Genomic DNA, 15,382 nt, shown 5'->3' on the forward strand with positions numbered 1-15,382 from the left:
AGTGTGTCGTGGTGGACATGACAGCATCTATTGAAATTTACTGTATACCTTTCAGTACACCATCCCTGCCTTATAGAATCCATCGTGTGTTAATGTTTGCTCAGATTTATGGGGTAAAAGGTATAAATGATCTGAAGAAATGGAGGTTGTTGAAAAGTGATAATCTGTTTTTCAGTACAGAAGGTACTGTCTAAATGAAGTGTGTTAGCTTTCTTTTTTTTAAATTATAGAATAGAGTTTATTCAGGGCATGAGGAGGGGAGTTAGGAGGGTAGTAGAGGTAGGGAGGAGAAGTAGAGGCTGGCCATGAGCACGTGGAGGGGGGAGGGGATGGGGAGAGAGGGGAAGCAGGAAGGGAGGAGCAAGATAGCAGGAGCGTGTTGGCTCTTTTTAAAGCATAATATATAGCATATAGCATTTCATTTGTGTGAAAAGTCTATGTGTGTGTTGACTTCACACAGTGGTGAAAGGTACATGCACTGAGTTATTCATCCATGTTTGTCTGAATTGGGGCATAGAGATGAGGATAGCTAACTAGCGCATTGCCTGTAATAAACTTTCAGAGTCTTACTGAAGGCCAGGTATAGTAGCACATACCTTTAAGCTAAGCAGTCAGGAGGCAGAGGCAAATGGATTTCTGTGAGTTTGAGGCCAGCCTGGTCTACACAACTCGTTCTTGGGTGGCCGGGACTACACAGACCCGGTCTCAAAAAAAAAGGGTGGTGGACCAATCATACACAAGCGTAAGGAATGGCCAGATGCTGCATGAACACCATTCAGTTTTCATTATCGTTCTTGTTTTTTTGAGACAGGCTCTCGTATATTCTGGGCTGCTTCCAACTCATTTTATAGTCAAGCATGACCTTGAACATATGATTCTCCTGCTTCTAACCTCCCAAGGGCTGGGATTACAAGTGTACACCACTACTTCCTGGTTTATGTGGTTCTGGGATTGAAGCAAGGTTTGTGAATGTGTGGTAGGCAGTGTCTTCCAGCTGAGCAGTAGCTTCAGCTCTGGAGCCCAAATCTGGCTTCAGTATTAGTGACATTGAGTCTTCTCTATTTCATGCCTATGACGTCCTCATTTTGCTGCTTGATTCTTCCCTCTGGTTTAAAGCAAATATCAGATATAGAGCCATTTTATCCTAACACATCAGGATATATTTACCATACACTAAGACCTATATTGAACTTTTAATACTACCATAGGGAGCAATCATAACATTAGCCATAATTATTTTTAAATTATCTGTGTGTGCTCGTTTGTGCCCCACTGAGCTATCATCATAATTATGAGCCCCATAACTGGTTATTTTCATCCTACACTCTATGTTTAGTATCAGGTCCCCTTAGATACATCTTGAATAATAATATTATAAAGTAGAATCTACACAGAATTTGGTTGACAGTTCTTCACTTTACCCTCCTCCTTTAACTTTGAGACAGGATTTCACCATGTAGCTTTGACTGACCTGGAACTTGCTGTGTAGATCAGGCAGGCTGATTTCAAACTAATAGAGATCTGCCTGCCTTGCCTCTTGAATGCTGGGTGTAAAGGTGTGCAATCACCATGCCTGGCATCCTTTCCCTCCTTTTGTTTGTGCATTGTTTTTTATTCCATGCAATTTATTTGCTGAAGAGATTGTGTCCTCTCATGTCTGTCTTCAGCTAGGCATGTTGGTGTCAACTTGTGGTTTCAGCATTCTGGAGACAGGCAGTAGAATGAGCCAAGTTCAAGGTCTAGCCGGTCTATATAAGGGCTCTGTTTAAGCTAGCTAGGGCTACATAGTGAGTGAGACTTTGCCTTAAAAAAATATAGCCCTCAGACTGATAGCATCAGTATCATCTGAGAACTGTGTGAAATGGGTATAGCATTGGGGCTCAAACTGCATTAGTAGCCTTTCTTATTAGTGCCACAGAATCCCTCACATTAACAATGTCTAAGGAGGAAAGGTTTGGCCCATGGCTTCACAGGTTTTGTCTGTGGTCCCTTGTTCCATTGTTTTGGCCCTTGGATGAGGCAGAGCATCACATCAGTGAAAAGAATGCCTTTTCTTCTGTGTAAACATTGCCCCTCTAAAAAGCAAGGTAATTGATAGAGATGGTTACAGTAGGCAAGAACATAGGAGGGACGGAAACCTCAGCTCCAGTTTGGAACCTCCTCCTCGTGTAGCCCTTTGCAGTATTCTCAGTGGTTAGTTGTAACCTGCAACTATTGCAACTCAGTATCTGAGATAGTCAACTGGGGCAGAAAACCCCAAGCTTACGGCCTGTCTTGTCTTGTCAACGCCCACAAACCAAAAGCAGAAATGGAGGACTGACTTATGGTTCAGTCCATGGTTAGTTGCTCCTTGGTTTTGGAACTGTGGAGAGGCAGCATTGTGGTGACTTTGAGGTGACAAAGCTGCTGTCAGGAAGCAGGGGGAGGGGCGTCCAGATTCAAGTACAGCTTTTAAGGGAATGTCTCCAGTGACCTTCATCCTTTGAGACCCCTGCCTTCTGAAGTTTCTTACTACCTTCCTTAGGACCACTGTTTCCACAGTAGATAACAGATCTTCCCTGGTTGAGCTTTCCAGAAGGTGTATTGGTGTGCCCTGCCCACCATCCACTTGCTGAAACCTTGTAAGCATTTTAAATACTATATTTTAATTTATTCATTATTATTAGATATATATTATATAATATCATTTATTATTTCCCTGTGTGCGATGCGTATGTAGGTTTGTGTGTGCCTGACTGCCAAGTCGTCTTTTCTTCCTAGTGCCTAGTGCAGTGCCCATGAATATGGTAACCACTAAATAATTACCTGAGCCAGTGAAGGAAGAAACAGCATGATCTCTTCATCATTTCATCATTTATAATTAATTCTTTGGCAAAATAAATTCATTCTGGAAATGTAATTAAATTACATTGTTGTGGTTTTTTGACACAGGTCTCTCCAGCTCAGTTTGGTCTCACACTTGCTGTTTACTGGACAGGTCTTGAGTTCCAGATCATCCTGCCTTCTGCCCCCAACAACTAGGGTTATAGGTCAGCATCACCACACTTGGCTTAATAGAGCTTTAAAAAAAAACCCAATATCACTACATTTATTTACTGGGCATATTCTATCTGTGGAGGTCCATGGACAACATGGATCCTGGGGAATCAAACTCAGATAGTCAGGTTTGTCAACAGTTGTCTTTACATGTTGATCTGTCCTGCAACCCAGTATAGTTTGTTTGTTGTTTTAGATTAGGTATCATAATCTAAAATCTCATCACACACTGACCTTAAACTTGTGTTCCTCCTGCTTCATTCTTCTTTCTTTGTAATAGACTTTCACTCCCTGTCTCGTGCGTGCGTGCGTGCGTGCTTTTATGTGCTGGTATACTGGCTCTAGGGAAAGAGTGTATACTTGTCCATATGATTTCCCTTGGGGAAGAAGGATGTCCAGAGGTAGTGCTGCATGACAGTGAGTGACACTTACTTTTACTGATGAAAATACAGCAAAACACAAGGCACAGTGGGTGTTGTGCTCATCATTGCTTTCACGTTGGCCTGACTGTTAATGACAAGGAGATAAAGGAAGGAGGAATATGCATTTTAGTGTTGGGTTGTAATCTGCCAGTGTGTAAGTGACTTGCAAAAATTCTTAACGCATGCACTGGGTAGGGAAGATTTTCTTTGTGTGTGCCAGTTATGATCACAGCACACATCACATAAAGACTGCTTGATTTGAATAGAAGATGTGGGAAGTAGGGATCTTTACGGAACCTTGTAACAGCAGAAGCATAGGAACTGACTAGGTCGGGTTCTTGACCTCGGCTGATGATCTGCCACCCCACAGTTTCTCTAGAGAATCGGGAATTTGAGACGAAAAACCAGGTTTAATGCACACTAAGCAAGTACTCGACTACTGAGTCACAACCCTAGTTTTTTTGTTTTGTGTTTTAGATTTTGACACAGGTCTTACTCTGCATCTTACGCTGGCTTTGAACTTTCAGTCTTTTTGCAGCTGCCTCCCAGGTGCCACTGCTACAAGCCTGTGTGAAAGTATTCATGGCTATTATGTTAAAAACTGTCTAAATTTATTTGTAAATAATTTTTGCAATTTTCTCCTAGCATTCTCATTCTCTCCCTCCTCCCTCCCTCCCACCTTCCCTCTCTCCCTTCCTCCATCTTCCTTCCTCTTTCCCTCTCTTTTTTTTTCTCTCCTCTCTTTCTCTCTCACCCGGCCTCTCTCTCCTTCCCTCCCTTTGCCCTGAGGCAGGTTTCTCTGTTTAACAGCCCCTAGCTGTTCTAGAAAGAACTCAATTTGTAGACCAGACTGGCCTTGAACTCACAAAGATTTGCCTGTCTCTGCCTCTCAAGTGCTGGGATTAAATGTGTGCGCCATCCCATCTGGTTTTATGGGGCGTACTCAGAATTTCTCATATTTTAACCTTGGTTCCACAAGAGGAACATTTGAAAACCCTTGGTGTTGGGACAATCCAGTCTAAGCCAGCCCCCGAGCTCCAGAGATGTACTTGTGCTGGCCTCCTCAGCACCACACTTGTCTGTTTAGAGATAGATCTTACTGTGTAGACAAGGATGGCCTGAAACCCCCCACATCCTCTGTTCTGCCTAGGAATTGGGGGAGTAAAGACCTCCATGCCTAACCTAGTTCATGAATCTGTGTAGTGACAGAACGGGGAAAGGTGTAAAATCACAATACTTTTCAAGTGCCTTGGTGATTACATCCGGTAAACAACAGATGGTCGAAAAATAGGGAGAACCCGGCTACAGGCTTTTGGTGCTACCTGACAGCATTCTTAGCTCTTTTTTGGGGGAGGGGTTGGTTTTTCAAGAGAGGGTTTCTCTGTGTAGCCCTGGCTGTACTAGAACGGGCTTTGTAGCAGGCTGGCTGGTCTTGAACTCAAGTAGATCTTCCTGCCTCTGCCTCCTGAGTGCTGAAACTAAAGGAATGTGTCATCACACCTAACTTCTCTTGGTTCTTTAATCATTGGAAACTAGGGGATCTCTTCATACATTTCAAGGGATCCTTCTCTGCTAGTCACAGGACATTAGGTCTGGCACAGAGGTGGGCAAGGATGAGCAAGGGAGTTAAAGATAAATTGTCCTTAGACTCTGGGTCTACAACATTCCAACCTCTTTATAACACTCTTTTGCAGACAGTCCCGTCCCACCCCCCCCGGGGGGGGATTCTTGTTCATAGTTATCCAATCAATTCTGTTCCCCCTTCCCCCCATGCATACCAAGTAAGTGTTCTTCCATAGAGCTCTATTCCCAGTCTGTAGAACTCTTCAACTTGTAAACCTGGAAATGTCTTGATAAAAATTAAACAAGATCCTCTGCTTCTGAACCTTAGCGTCAATGCTAACTGGGAAAAACATACCGTGCCACAGCCATTGAAGTCTTGTGGCTTCCTTAGAAGGATGAGCATACCACAGACTATAGCAAGTAGAGGGATGTTTTGTCAAGATGGACTCAATGATACAAGGTCATGTAATCGAAAGAGGAAAAAGTCTAACCTTTAGTCATTTTGTCTCACTGATTAAATGGCAAATATTTATTGCATAAGGCAAATCAACATAATTAAGTGATATATCTTGCAGCCTGTTCTATATTTGTATTCTGCTTTTTCACAATGGTTTTGAGTCCCCTAATACATTTGACTCAGTGTTTAGATTCAGTCACCATCTTATTAAATAGCTACATTCAGTTCCTTTGTAAAGCTTAATGCATATAGACCTACGGAGGTGTAGTTTTGTGCATGTATGAGCATTTCTGTATATAAAGTATATTTAGCTTGGGAATAATGGTGAGACCAGAAATGAAGTAAGGAGACAGAGCGATCCATCACTGACCCCTTTAAGGATACTTTTACACACACACACACACACACACACACACACACACACACACACACACACACACACACACGACTGACCTTGGAAGTGGTTGAGTAGCTACCCTGCAGAGTTAGCAGCAGTGATTTGATGACTTAGGAGTTGGAGCTGTTCATGTGCTAAGAAAGTTTGGCTAAGTTAAATGAGGATGTTTTAGTATCTTAATTATTTTTCCTTTTCTAATTTTTTTAGCCAAACCCAACAGGAAGCTTACTTTTCTCTACTTGGCCAATGATGTCATTCAAAACAGCAAAAGGAAGGGGCCAGAGTTCACAAAAGATTTTGCACCAGTAATAGTGGAGGCATTCAAGCATGTTTCAAGGTAGGATCTTTTCTGTACATGAGGTAAGGTTTAGAATCAGCAGATAAACAGATTATGTTCATTTAAAGGTTTCATACAGTATGTGATGGTTTTGCTTTCTGTGAGGAGTTAAGGTGCCACCAAGGGGGCATTTAGAGTGCTCGAATCTCAGCTTTCCTATAAGAGACCAGAAGTCCTGCTACAGACTGCTGGGATGAACAACACTGAGAGAAAAAAGGAGGGAACTGAACTGAAAATGTATACTCGTAGACCTCCATCTTATGTCACATATGCTGGAATCAATACCACAGTGGCTCTTGGTTTTCTAGTGTGCGGGTGTATTTCCTAACATTTTCAAGTGCTTTAGAAATAAAGACTGGGGTTGGGAATTTAGCTCAGTGGTAGAGCTCAGCCCTGGGTTCGGTCCCCAGCTCCGAAAAAAAGAAAAAAAAAAAGAAATAAAGACTATTTAAAATAAAGACTATTTAAAGTAATCATAAACCTGTTTGAAAAGATTTTCTTCAGGTAATTTTCTGCATGGAAATCTTTTAGTTTATGCACTCTAAAATGTTCCTGTTTCATTTATTTGTGTGTGCATATGTACCATTGTGCACAGATGGATATTAGGCTTGATTCATTCTTTCTATCGTGTGAGTCCAGGGGATTGAACTCCAGTCTCTAGGTTTGTGAGACAAATGCAAAACCCAGGTTAGGTAGTGCTGAGGGATAAAGTCTCTTAAGTCCTATGTAGAGGCAGTCTGCAGATTTGCTCTCACTTCTCAGACAGTCCTCCTGATCGCTCTAACTGGGCTAGGTCTCTGAGGGTGCTGTCTTAGTACCATGCTTTTCTCATTCATAGCGCTTAGGAGCAAGAGCTGCTGTGAGCCCCATTTCCTGTCCATGCCACAGATATCGATGAGCTCAGTTAATTTAAAAATGTGGCCTGGAACTGTCCTTTAGCTCCTTTCACTTGGGAACATCATCTTTGTAAACCCCTGGCGTCTACGGCTGAAGCCTTTGACAATTAAAACCATTCTGATGTACAGTTTTGTTACTGAGTTCTTAGGGAGGTGAAGGCAGTGTTTCGCCTGAACCTCACCTGAGCTGCTGCAGTGGTGCTCAGCATATTTGGGAGCTCCTGCTGGGAGCCAGCATGTACTCCATTAAGTCAGTAAGTCATGGTAGCACTCACTGCGTTTTCACTCTGAGTGTCTTACTTCTTCTTCTTAGTGAAACTGATGAAAGCTGTAAGAAGCACCTTGGGAGAGTGTTATCCATTTGGGAAGAGCGGTCTGTTTATGAAAACGATGTATTAGAACAACTTAAGCACGCTCTGTGTAAGTACAGGATCTCGATCTCTTTGTGTAATCCTCTCAGGAAAACATCTCATTAAAATCTCATGTCTTTTAAATCAGATGGAGATAAGAAGACGAGGAAGAGGACTTATGAGCAAATAAAGGTGGATGAGAATGAAAATTGTTCCTCTCTAGGGTCCCCAAGTGAACCACCACAGGTAAAAACCCAGGACAGCGCTGGGATTTTTACTCTGTATTACTTTTGGGCTTTGATGACTCCAGTGTTCTGGGTATAAGAAAACTCTAAATTATTCTTTCTCTCTTTCCTGGATAACAAATTGCTTTTGTTTGAAGTAGCATATACCACCCACCACTGTCCCCCCCCCCACCTCTGTGTCTGTCTGTGTGTAAGATTTTGTTGTTAATTTTTGTTTTTTGAGTCAGTTTCTCTGTGTAGCCCTGACTGTCCTGGAACTCATTATACAGACACAGGTTGGCCTCGAACTCACAAAAAACTACCTTCCTTTCCCTCCCAAGTCCTGGGATTAAAGGTGTGCACTAGCACCACCTGGCCAGTTTCTTAACATGTAGAGTAGAGATTGGGGGCAGGAGAGATGGCTGTCAGTTAAGAGTGCTGCTCCTCTTAACTCAGTTAATCTCTTAGCTAGATTTGGTTTGGTCCCAGCACCCATTAGTCAGCTCACAGCATCTGCATCTCCAGTTCCAGGGCGTTTGGCACCCTGTTTTGACCTCTGGTGGCACCAGGCATGATCATGTTGCAGACAGACATGACACAGAGGCAAAACAAATGAAAAAATTAGTCTAAAAATGTATTTTTAAAGGGTTGTCTTAAGAATGTTATACATCGCAGACTTTTTACTAGTGAATGCTTCATAAGAATTAGAAATATGAAAGAGGTGTCAAGTCGTCTGTGTGTGTGTGCATGTGTGTTAGAGCTTTCTTTCTTCTGGTTCTGAAGTTGTGTAATCTTTTAGACTCTCGACCTTGTTAGAGCATTACAAGATTTAGAAAATGCAGCCTCAGGTGATGCAGCAGTCCATCAAAGGATAGCTTCTTTGCCTGTTGAAGTTCAAGAAGTGTCCCTGCTCGAGAAAATAACAGGTGAGCAGAGAAAGCGAGACCCACAGGGTTTGGGAGGCAGGGAATGGGAACAGCACAGCATCATTTCTTGTGTAATGGTTGTGTTACCCTCTGCTTTTCTTAGATAAAGAATCTGGAGAAAGGCTTTCTAAGATGGTGGAAGATGCTTGTATGCTGCTGGCAGATTATAACGGCAGACTGGCAGCAGAAATAGACGACAGAAAGCAACTCACTCGGATGTTAGCGGACTTTCTTCGTTGTCAAAAGGAAGCCCTTGCAGAGAAAGAACATAAATTGGAAGTGCGTAACCTTTTCCTTCTTTAGTGCATATCATTTAATTTTAATATACTTTAATGTATCTGTGCATCTTAGAGTTCTTTCATCATGGACTGTTCTAGCCATTGGCTCAGGTAAGCTTTTTCTTGCTATCAAGAATTTTTCTCTGCCCCTGAACCACAGCAGCCTGATTAAGTAACTCTGAAATTTTGGTGTTAGCAGAATTTGTTACATTTAAAATGATTTATATTAAATTCCATGAAATAGAAAATAGTAAACCCTTCAAGCACAAAAAATAATAAGGACATAACAACTCTCTTGAAGTCTTAAGTTAGTGGCAATAAATTGTTGGGTCTTTTGAACACTTAGTCTAGCACATACCGCCATCTTTAGGTCTGTCGTTTGAAGTATTCTCTCCACCTCTTGATTCTCACACTTAACAGCTTCCTGCACACATACACACTCCTTGGGCTTACACATGCTGTTCCAGAGAAGGTTGTTGAAAGATGAGGTATGGCTGTCACTGTTGGTAATGAGTCTGGGGGCTCAGGAGCTAATAAAGAAGTAGTCTTGTAATATATTTTGAGCAAAGTAGCCATTGTCAATATAGGAAAGCTGGGTTTGGTTTTATTTAAAAGACCATTGGATTTCCTAGTTCTTATTTGAGTTGTTCTAATTCCAATGCTATGTAAGACTGTTCTGTTTGAGTCCCTTTACTTACAGACAGCTCATTCTGAATTTGCAGGTGTATCCTGGTACTTCCTCAAGTTTATTTTTTATTATTTAGCTCTTGGTTCATTCGTTTTTCAGTAAGCCCCAGGTGGAGTTTGAACTGGCTTGTTGTTGCAGTTCTGAGAGAGCTGTTTGATTATTCCACTCCAAATGCTCAACTCCTAATTTTGCACTGTCCTTTTTCCATTTGCTCCCTTTCTGTTCACATAAACTTGTTCTTCAGTTATTGTTGCTATGCTCTGTCCTGGAAGAGGTTGCCCACTTGAAATGGAGAAGATACAATAGAGTTTCTTAGAACATGAATTTCATAGTTGACTTACCTGTTTGTGATGTCGTAGTGGTCTTCAGTCTTAACGCATCATTACTTTTTCACTGTTTGCAGCACTCAGGGTGAGTATGTCAACAGTGTTTGTCTTTAGCCTTTTGGTACAGTTTCTTTAACTTCTGTTGAGCTTCTATTGCAGATATTGGACACGGCGTATCTTCTGTTGATGCCATCACCGTTAGCATATTCTTCCTGCTAAAAATAAACATCAAACTCCAAAGCCTGTATTGTCTCATGTTTTTGAAAATTGAAGAGCCGAAGCTTCATTATCATTAATACCTGCTTTCTCACTTTTGATGTTAGCTATCATTGGATTCAAAAATAGAATTTATATTTAATGTGTGAATGTAGAAAATAGATCATCACCACCCCCACCCCCAGCCCTTTTGCCGTTGCATTCTAGCCAATTTCCTAGTTGATAGTTACACAGAGCCGATGGTGGTAACACTGACATTCACCATGTCTCAGGAGTCCTGTTCTAGGCACTTCACATAATCACCTTACTTAGTCCTACGCAGCAGGGGCGTTATCATCCACACTTTATAGTCATGGAAGTGAGGCACAGGGAGGTAAAGTAGCTCCTACGTTTTCACAAAGCGCTATGGGATTGTTTAGAGCCCAGAGAAAGTCTGTAGCATCAGTGCATTCTACTTAAAAAGCTTCCTGCTTTTACAGTAAGATGTATACCCCCTTTGCAAAATCAGAAGTGTTTCTCCAGCTCTTTCTAACCTTTCTGTTCCATCTAATTACTGGCTTGAAATAGTCTTGTACGGAGTTTTCAGCAAGATAGAATTTTATATTGAAAAAAACAACTTCAGTTATGACTAGTTGGGTTTTTTTTTTTTTACTTTGTTGTTTGTTTGTTTGTTTTAAATTGTTTTGGTTTTTCAAGGCAGGGTTTCTCTGTGTGGCCCTGGTTGTCTTGGAACTCACTTTGTAGTCCAGACTGGCCTCAAACTCAGTTCCCTCTGCCTCTGCCTCTGCCTCTGCCTCCTGAATGCCTAGATTAAAGGTGTGTGCCACCATGCCCAGCTCTTAATTATATGTTTAAGGATACTATTTACTTATACAAACTAGGATGTTTAAAATAGCAAGAAGTCCTTATAAATTGTCATTGGGCAGGTGTCATTTTTGTTGAAAGATGTGACAGTGACTTGGCATTTACACCAACAATGGTTTGTATTAGGAGGCACCATCACCCTGAGCTAGAGACTAAGGACTGAAAGTTGAGAGTGTATAGTTTTGTATCAGCTGGGATGTCTCAGGTTATAGTCCTCAGGAATCCCAATTAAACTGATTATGTATTGCTGTCACCAATTATTCTTTGTTTGAAAGTGGAACAAAAGTATCAGTTTAAGAAGTGGCTGTTTAATGTCTTGTGAAAGCCACTATTAAAGCACTTGAAATCAATAAAAATTTTGTGCACTAGGTAAATTGTTACACACTAGATACTTTGTTATACACACTAGGTACATTGGTAGGCAGATTGATTGATTAATTTGATTGAAATGGGATGGGTAGATTGATTTGATCAGATAGACAGATTGATTGATTTGGTCTGGAACCTCAAGCTTCCTGCCTCAGCCTCAGGAGTCCTGGGATTGTATGTGTCTACCACGGCAGGATGATTTGAAGTAGTGACTTTTTCATTTGCTGTGTTTGGAGAGGAAGTGATATACGGATGAGAAATTCTTCTGTATCAGCGATATCCTTGACTGTTCAGCTTCCACAGCACAGTTTGTGGAAAGAAATACACTTTTATAAAGTGCTTGACTCCTTTAATCCCAGCACTCAGGACGCAGAGGTAAACGAATCTCTTGAGTTCAGGGCCAGCATTCAACATAGCAAGTTCCATGTGTAAGTGATATGAAACTGATTCCAGGCAGAGATTGAACCCGTTTGATTGGAATTTGTTTTGCACGTGAGATAGAGATGTGACAAATTGAAGGCGATAATTATGCCTTTACTGATCAGTAATTAACAGACCAGGTATAGTAGCTCGTGTCTCTTAGTGAACTGCACACTGAAGCAGGAAGCATGAGTCAGAGTTCCCTCTGCCTCTGCCTCTTGATCCTTGTAGGAAGTCCCAGGCCAGGCTGCCTTTCTAGACATAGTGAGATTCTGCCTCAGCCTTCCTTCCTAAAACTCTAAATTAATGAATCTTTTTTTACTAGTGTTTTGAAATGCCACTCTGCCAAGCTTAATTCCTGTATGTGTATAGTGACCTGTGCAAATTGTGACTTTGGTTGCTTTCTAATATTGTACATGTTTGTCATTTCAACAGTCATGGTTATTGTGTATGTCAAGTTTTGTTTCTTTTCTTTTTTTTTGGTTCTTTTTTTCGGAGCTGGGGACCGAACCCAGGGCCTTGCGCTTCCTAGGCAAGCGCTCTACCACTGAGCTAAATCCCCAACCCCTCAAGTTTTGTTTCTTTTCATTATTTCATTCTTTGCATTTTAATTGAGTGCTTATTCTTTTAACATTGTTATGGGTCACTTTTCTATCATTTATACCCAAGGTAAAGTTTAATGTATGAGGTAGATATAATAAGGGATAAATAGCACTACATTAAAATAATATATTGAAATAAGCATATGAGATGTGGTTTCTTTACCTCTCGATATCTTAGTTCACTGTAGTAAGACTTGTGCACCCTGGTGGTTGAGGATGACTGACACTGTGAAAGAGAGGCTGGAAGAGGACTGCTTACTAAAAAGCAGTCCAGGGAATACAGTGGCTTACAAGTTTGGCTCAGTAATTTGAACAAGGTGAAAGTGGCTACTTTTTACATTTTGAAAGTGTTCCTATTTTGTCCTTTCCCCGTGCTAAAAGAGGAACACCTGAGCGGCCTATGACTTGTAGAGTGCTGTATACTGAGCAGGCTGAGGCTGAAAGGGTCAGTGCTGGATGCATCTGGATCCTTGGGCTGGAATTGCCCTGTGTCTTACATGGCATGGAGAGCATGGACAGATGAACAGGAATGCTGGCTGCCGGGGCAGAGCACCCACAGTCAGCACAGCCGAGGCTCTCACAAGTGAGATGGACTCAGAGTCCAGCTGGGTGCTGAGTCCTTAACAGGACTTCATCTAACAGTATGCTGGCATCAGTGTGAGCTGCGAGTGGTAGCAATGAAGGATTGGACAATCTTGTTCTGAAGCCTGGGGCAGCCTCCCTGTTGATTACAAGTGTGCACCACCTTGCCTACCTGAGGTGAGGTTTTGTTAATGCTGTAAAGGTAGTGTGTGTGGTCGTCAAAGTTTTACATTCATTGCTAAAGGCATAGATGTGATCTATAATTCCAGTATTCCTTAACTTTTAACAGGATGAGATTATTGTACCTATAGCTGTTTTGTATATTGTCTTTGCACATTTACTGTAAACATTTTCATATAATTATCACACTTCCCCCTTTATTTTTGGGGATGGCACCCTAAACTTCGCCTGTGATAAGCAAGCTCTCTGCCATCTATTCTTTCTTGATTTCTATTTATGTTATATCTTGTTTTGTAAAATAGTATCTGTCTACCTTTGCTTCACTTTCTTACTTTTGAAAACTATTGGCTTAAATAACATTTTGGGATGTCTATTACATCCAACTTCTTGCTGTTGGGAAATACTGCTCTGAATCTCAAGTTAAATCTTTGCTTATTTGTGGTAGTTTTAAGGTCTAAGAAAAAAAATAAGCCAACAGGAGACACACAGTTTTTATGTGTGTATACGCCTCTGGACAACATCAGCTACTGTTTCCCAAAGCACCATTGTCCTGGTGTTTTGAGACAGGGTCTTATTAGCCCTGTATTTGCCAAGTAGGGTAGGCTGGTTGTCTGATGAGCCTCGGAGCTCTCCCTATCCCTTACTTCTCAGGGCTGGAATTGACAAGTGAGCCTCTCCACACTCCGCTTGTTTTTTTCTGAGGCCTCCCATCTTCACAGCCTTTTTGGTAGTGTTGAAATACATTCCACCATTGTATGCTCTGCTTCTAAGACTCTTAGAAAGATGAAACTCTTCAACCACTTTGACTGAGGAGCTCCCCTTTTGCTTAGCTTACCAGTCCCATTGTCAGTAACCCTGACTACTAGAGTAGTGAAATGTTTGTCTAATTTGCATTACAACTTCTAGGCCTATCCATTCTCTAGCTTCTGCCAAAAACCAGTTCCTTTTATTGGTGGTTTTTATTAGTTTTCAAAATTTCGTTGATTGGCTTGATGAAGTTATTCTGGCCAGGCATGGAGGCACACACCTTTAATCCCACCATTTGGGAGGCAGAGGCAGGTGGATCTAGTTGACTGTGTCAACATTGTCCTCAGTAAACGGTATTGCTGAGCAACCCTTTCCTTCTCTGCATTAGAGGGTCACACTTTGTCTGCATGGACCAGGATGTTGGTCTCTCATTGGTTTTGGAGACCTGTTGTTTTGCAGAAAGACCATTGTTGAGTTTTGGTTTTACTTCTGAATTACTTAGAGTTTCTCATATTCTTTTTTTTTTTTTCCCCCGGAGCTGGGGACCGAACCCAGGGCAAGCGCTCTACCACTGAGCTAAATCCCCAACCCCGAGTTTCTCATATTCTTTTTTTTTTTTTTCCACGTGGAAACGTTTAATGAGAGAAGAGTAGAAGAAGAGAGGAAAGGCTGACCACAGGCATGTTGGCGGAAAAGGGGGGTGGGGAGAGAAGGGACAGAGAAGAGGGCACAAGAGCGGAGAAGAGTAAAAGCAAGAGCTCTCATATTCTTATTACATACATTAGATGTTCTGAATTACAACTCCATATTGCTTATCTTTTCTCCGTTTTAACCATTTCTAACAGGTTTTTCCTCTATGTTCTGTCATTTATGCTGGGTTTTGTTTGTTTTATTCTTTTTAGAAAGCTTTGCTCTTTGCTTGTCTAGTGTTTTTAGTGGTTGTCTCATTATTGTCCTCTTTTTGTTGTGCACTAATGACGTCTCCCTCTGTATGCAGTCTGGCCTGAAACCTGCCTCAGACTTCCAAGTGAGGAATTACTAGCCTTTCCCACTATCCCCAGATTAATTAGGAGTGGAGTTGAGTTCCATCAGTTTGCTTTAGGTCTTTGTTGAAGAAAGGGATTTGCTATCACAGGTGCTTAATTAGTTTGCAAACTGTTGTTAGGGTGAGCTAAGAGGGAGTCAGAAGTCAAGACTTCGGTTTTCTGGACTCACCTAGAGCTGACTGGAAGTGGGTTTTCCCAGTGTATGGTGACTACTATTGTCATGGCCTTTACTATTTTATCTTGCTTTGGGGAGCCACAGGAAGTACAGGCTTCCTTTTAAAAATGATGAAGTGAGTTAGCAAGGGTTATGAATGTTTGCAGTAACTCTGCAGGACTGGGTAGAGACTACAGCAGTGTCAGGCCTGTTTAGCATACATGTGAAATGCAGCTTACTTAGCTCTTGTGCATTTTCTACAGCTGTGACTGTGCGCTTCTTGCTTAGTTTGCTAACTCCTT

At 41.6% G+C, this 15,382-nt stretch overlaps 1 protein-coding gene across 2 annotated transcripts in view; it reads left to right on the forward strand.

The window, feature by feature from the left end:
• Positions 1-15,382, forward strand: part of Rprd1a (regulation of nuclear pre-mRNA domain containing 1A) — a 49,739-nt gene that overhangs the window by 18,160 nt on the left and 16,197 nt on the right. The window contains exons 2-7 of one of the 2 annotated variants that reach the window (XM_032885329.1): positions 6,083-6,212; positions 7,422-7,528; positions 7,607-7,704; positions 8,482-8,608; positions 8,712-8,891; positions 10,060-10,732. In XM_032885329.1, coding sequence (XP_032741220.1) covers positions 6,083-6,212; positions 7,422-7,528; positions 7,607-7,704; positions 8,482-8,608; positions 8,712-8,891; positions 10,060-10,196 — 779 coding nt within the window. In that variant the 3' untranslated portion in view covers positions 10,197-10,732. Of the gene's footprint in view, positions 1-6,082; positions 6,213-7,421; positions 7,529-7,606; positions 7,705-8,481; positions 8,609-8,711; positions 8,892-10,059; positions 10,733-15,382 lie in introns of those variants that run through there. The other variant, XM_032885328.1, reaches the window with a different exon arrangement.

The sequence above is a fragment of the Rattus rattus genome, chromosome 15 (genome assembly GCF_011064425.1).
Source record: "Rattus rattus isolate New Zealand chromosome 15, Rrattus_CSIRO_v1, whole genome shotgun sequence".
In the NCBI taxonomy this organism is placed as follows: Eukaryota; Metazoa; Chordata; class Mammalia; order Rodentia; family Muridae; genus Rattus; species Rattus rattus.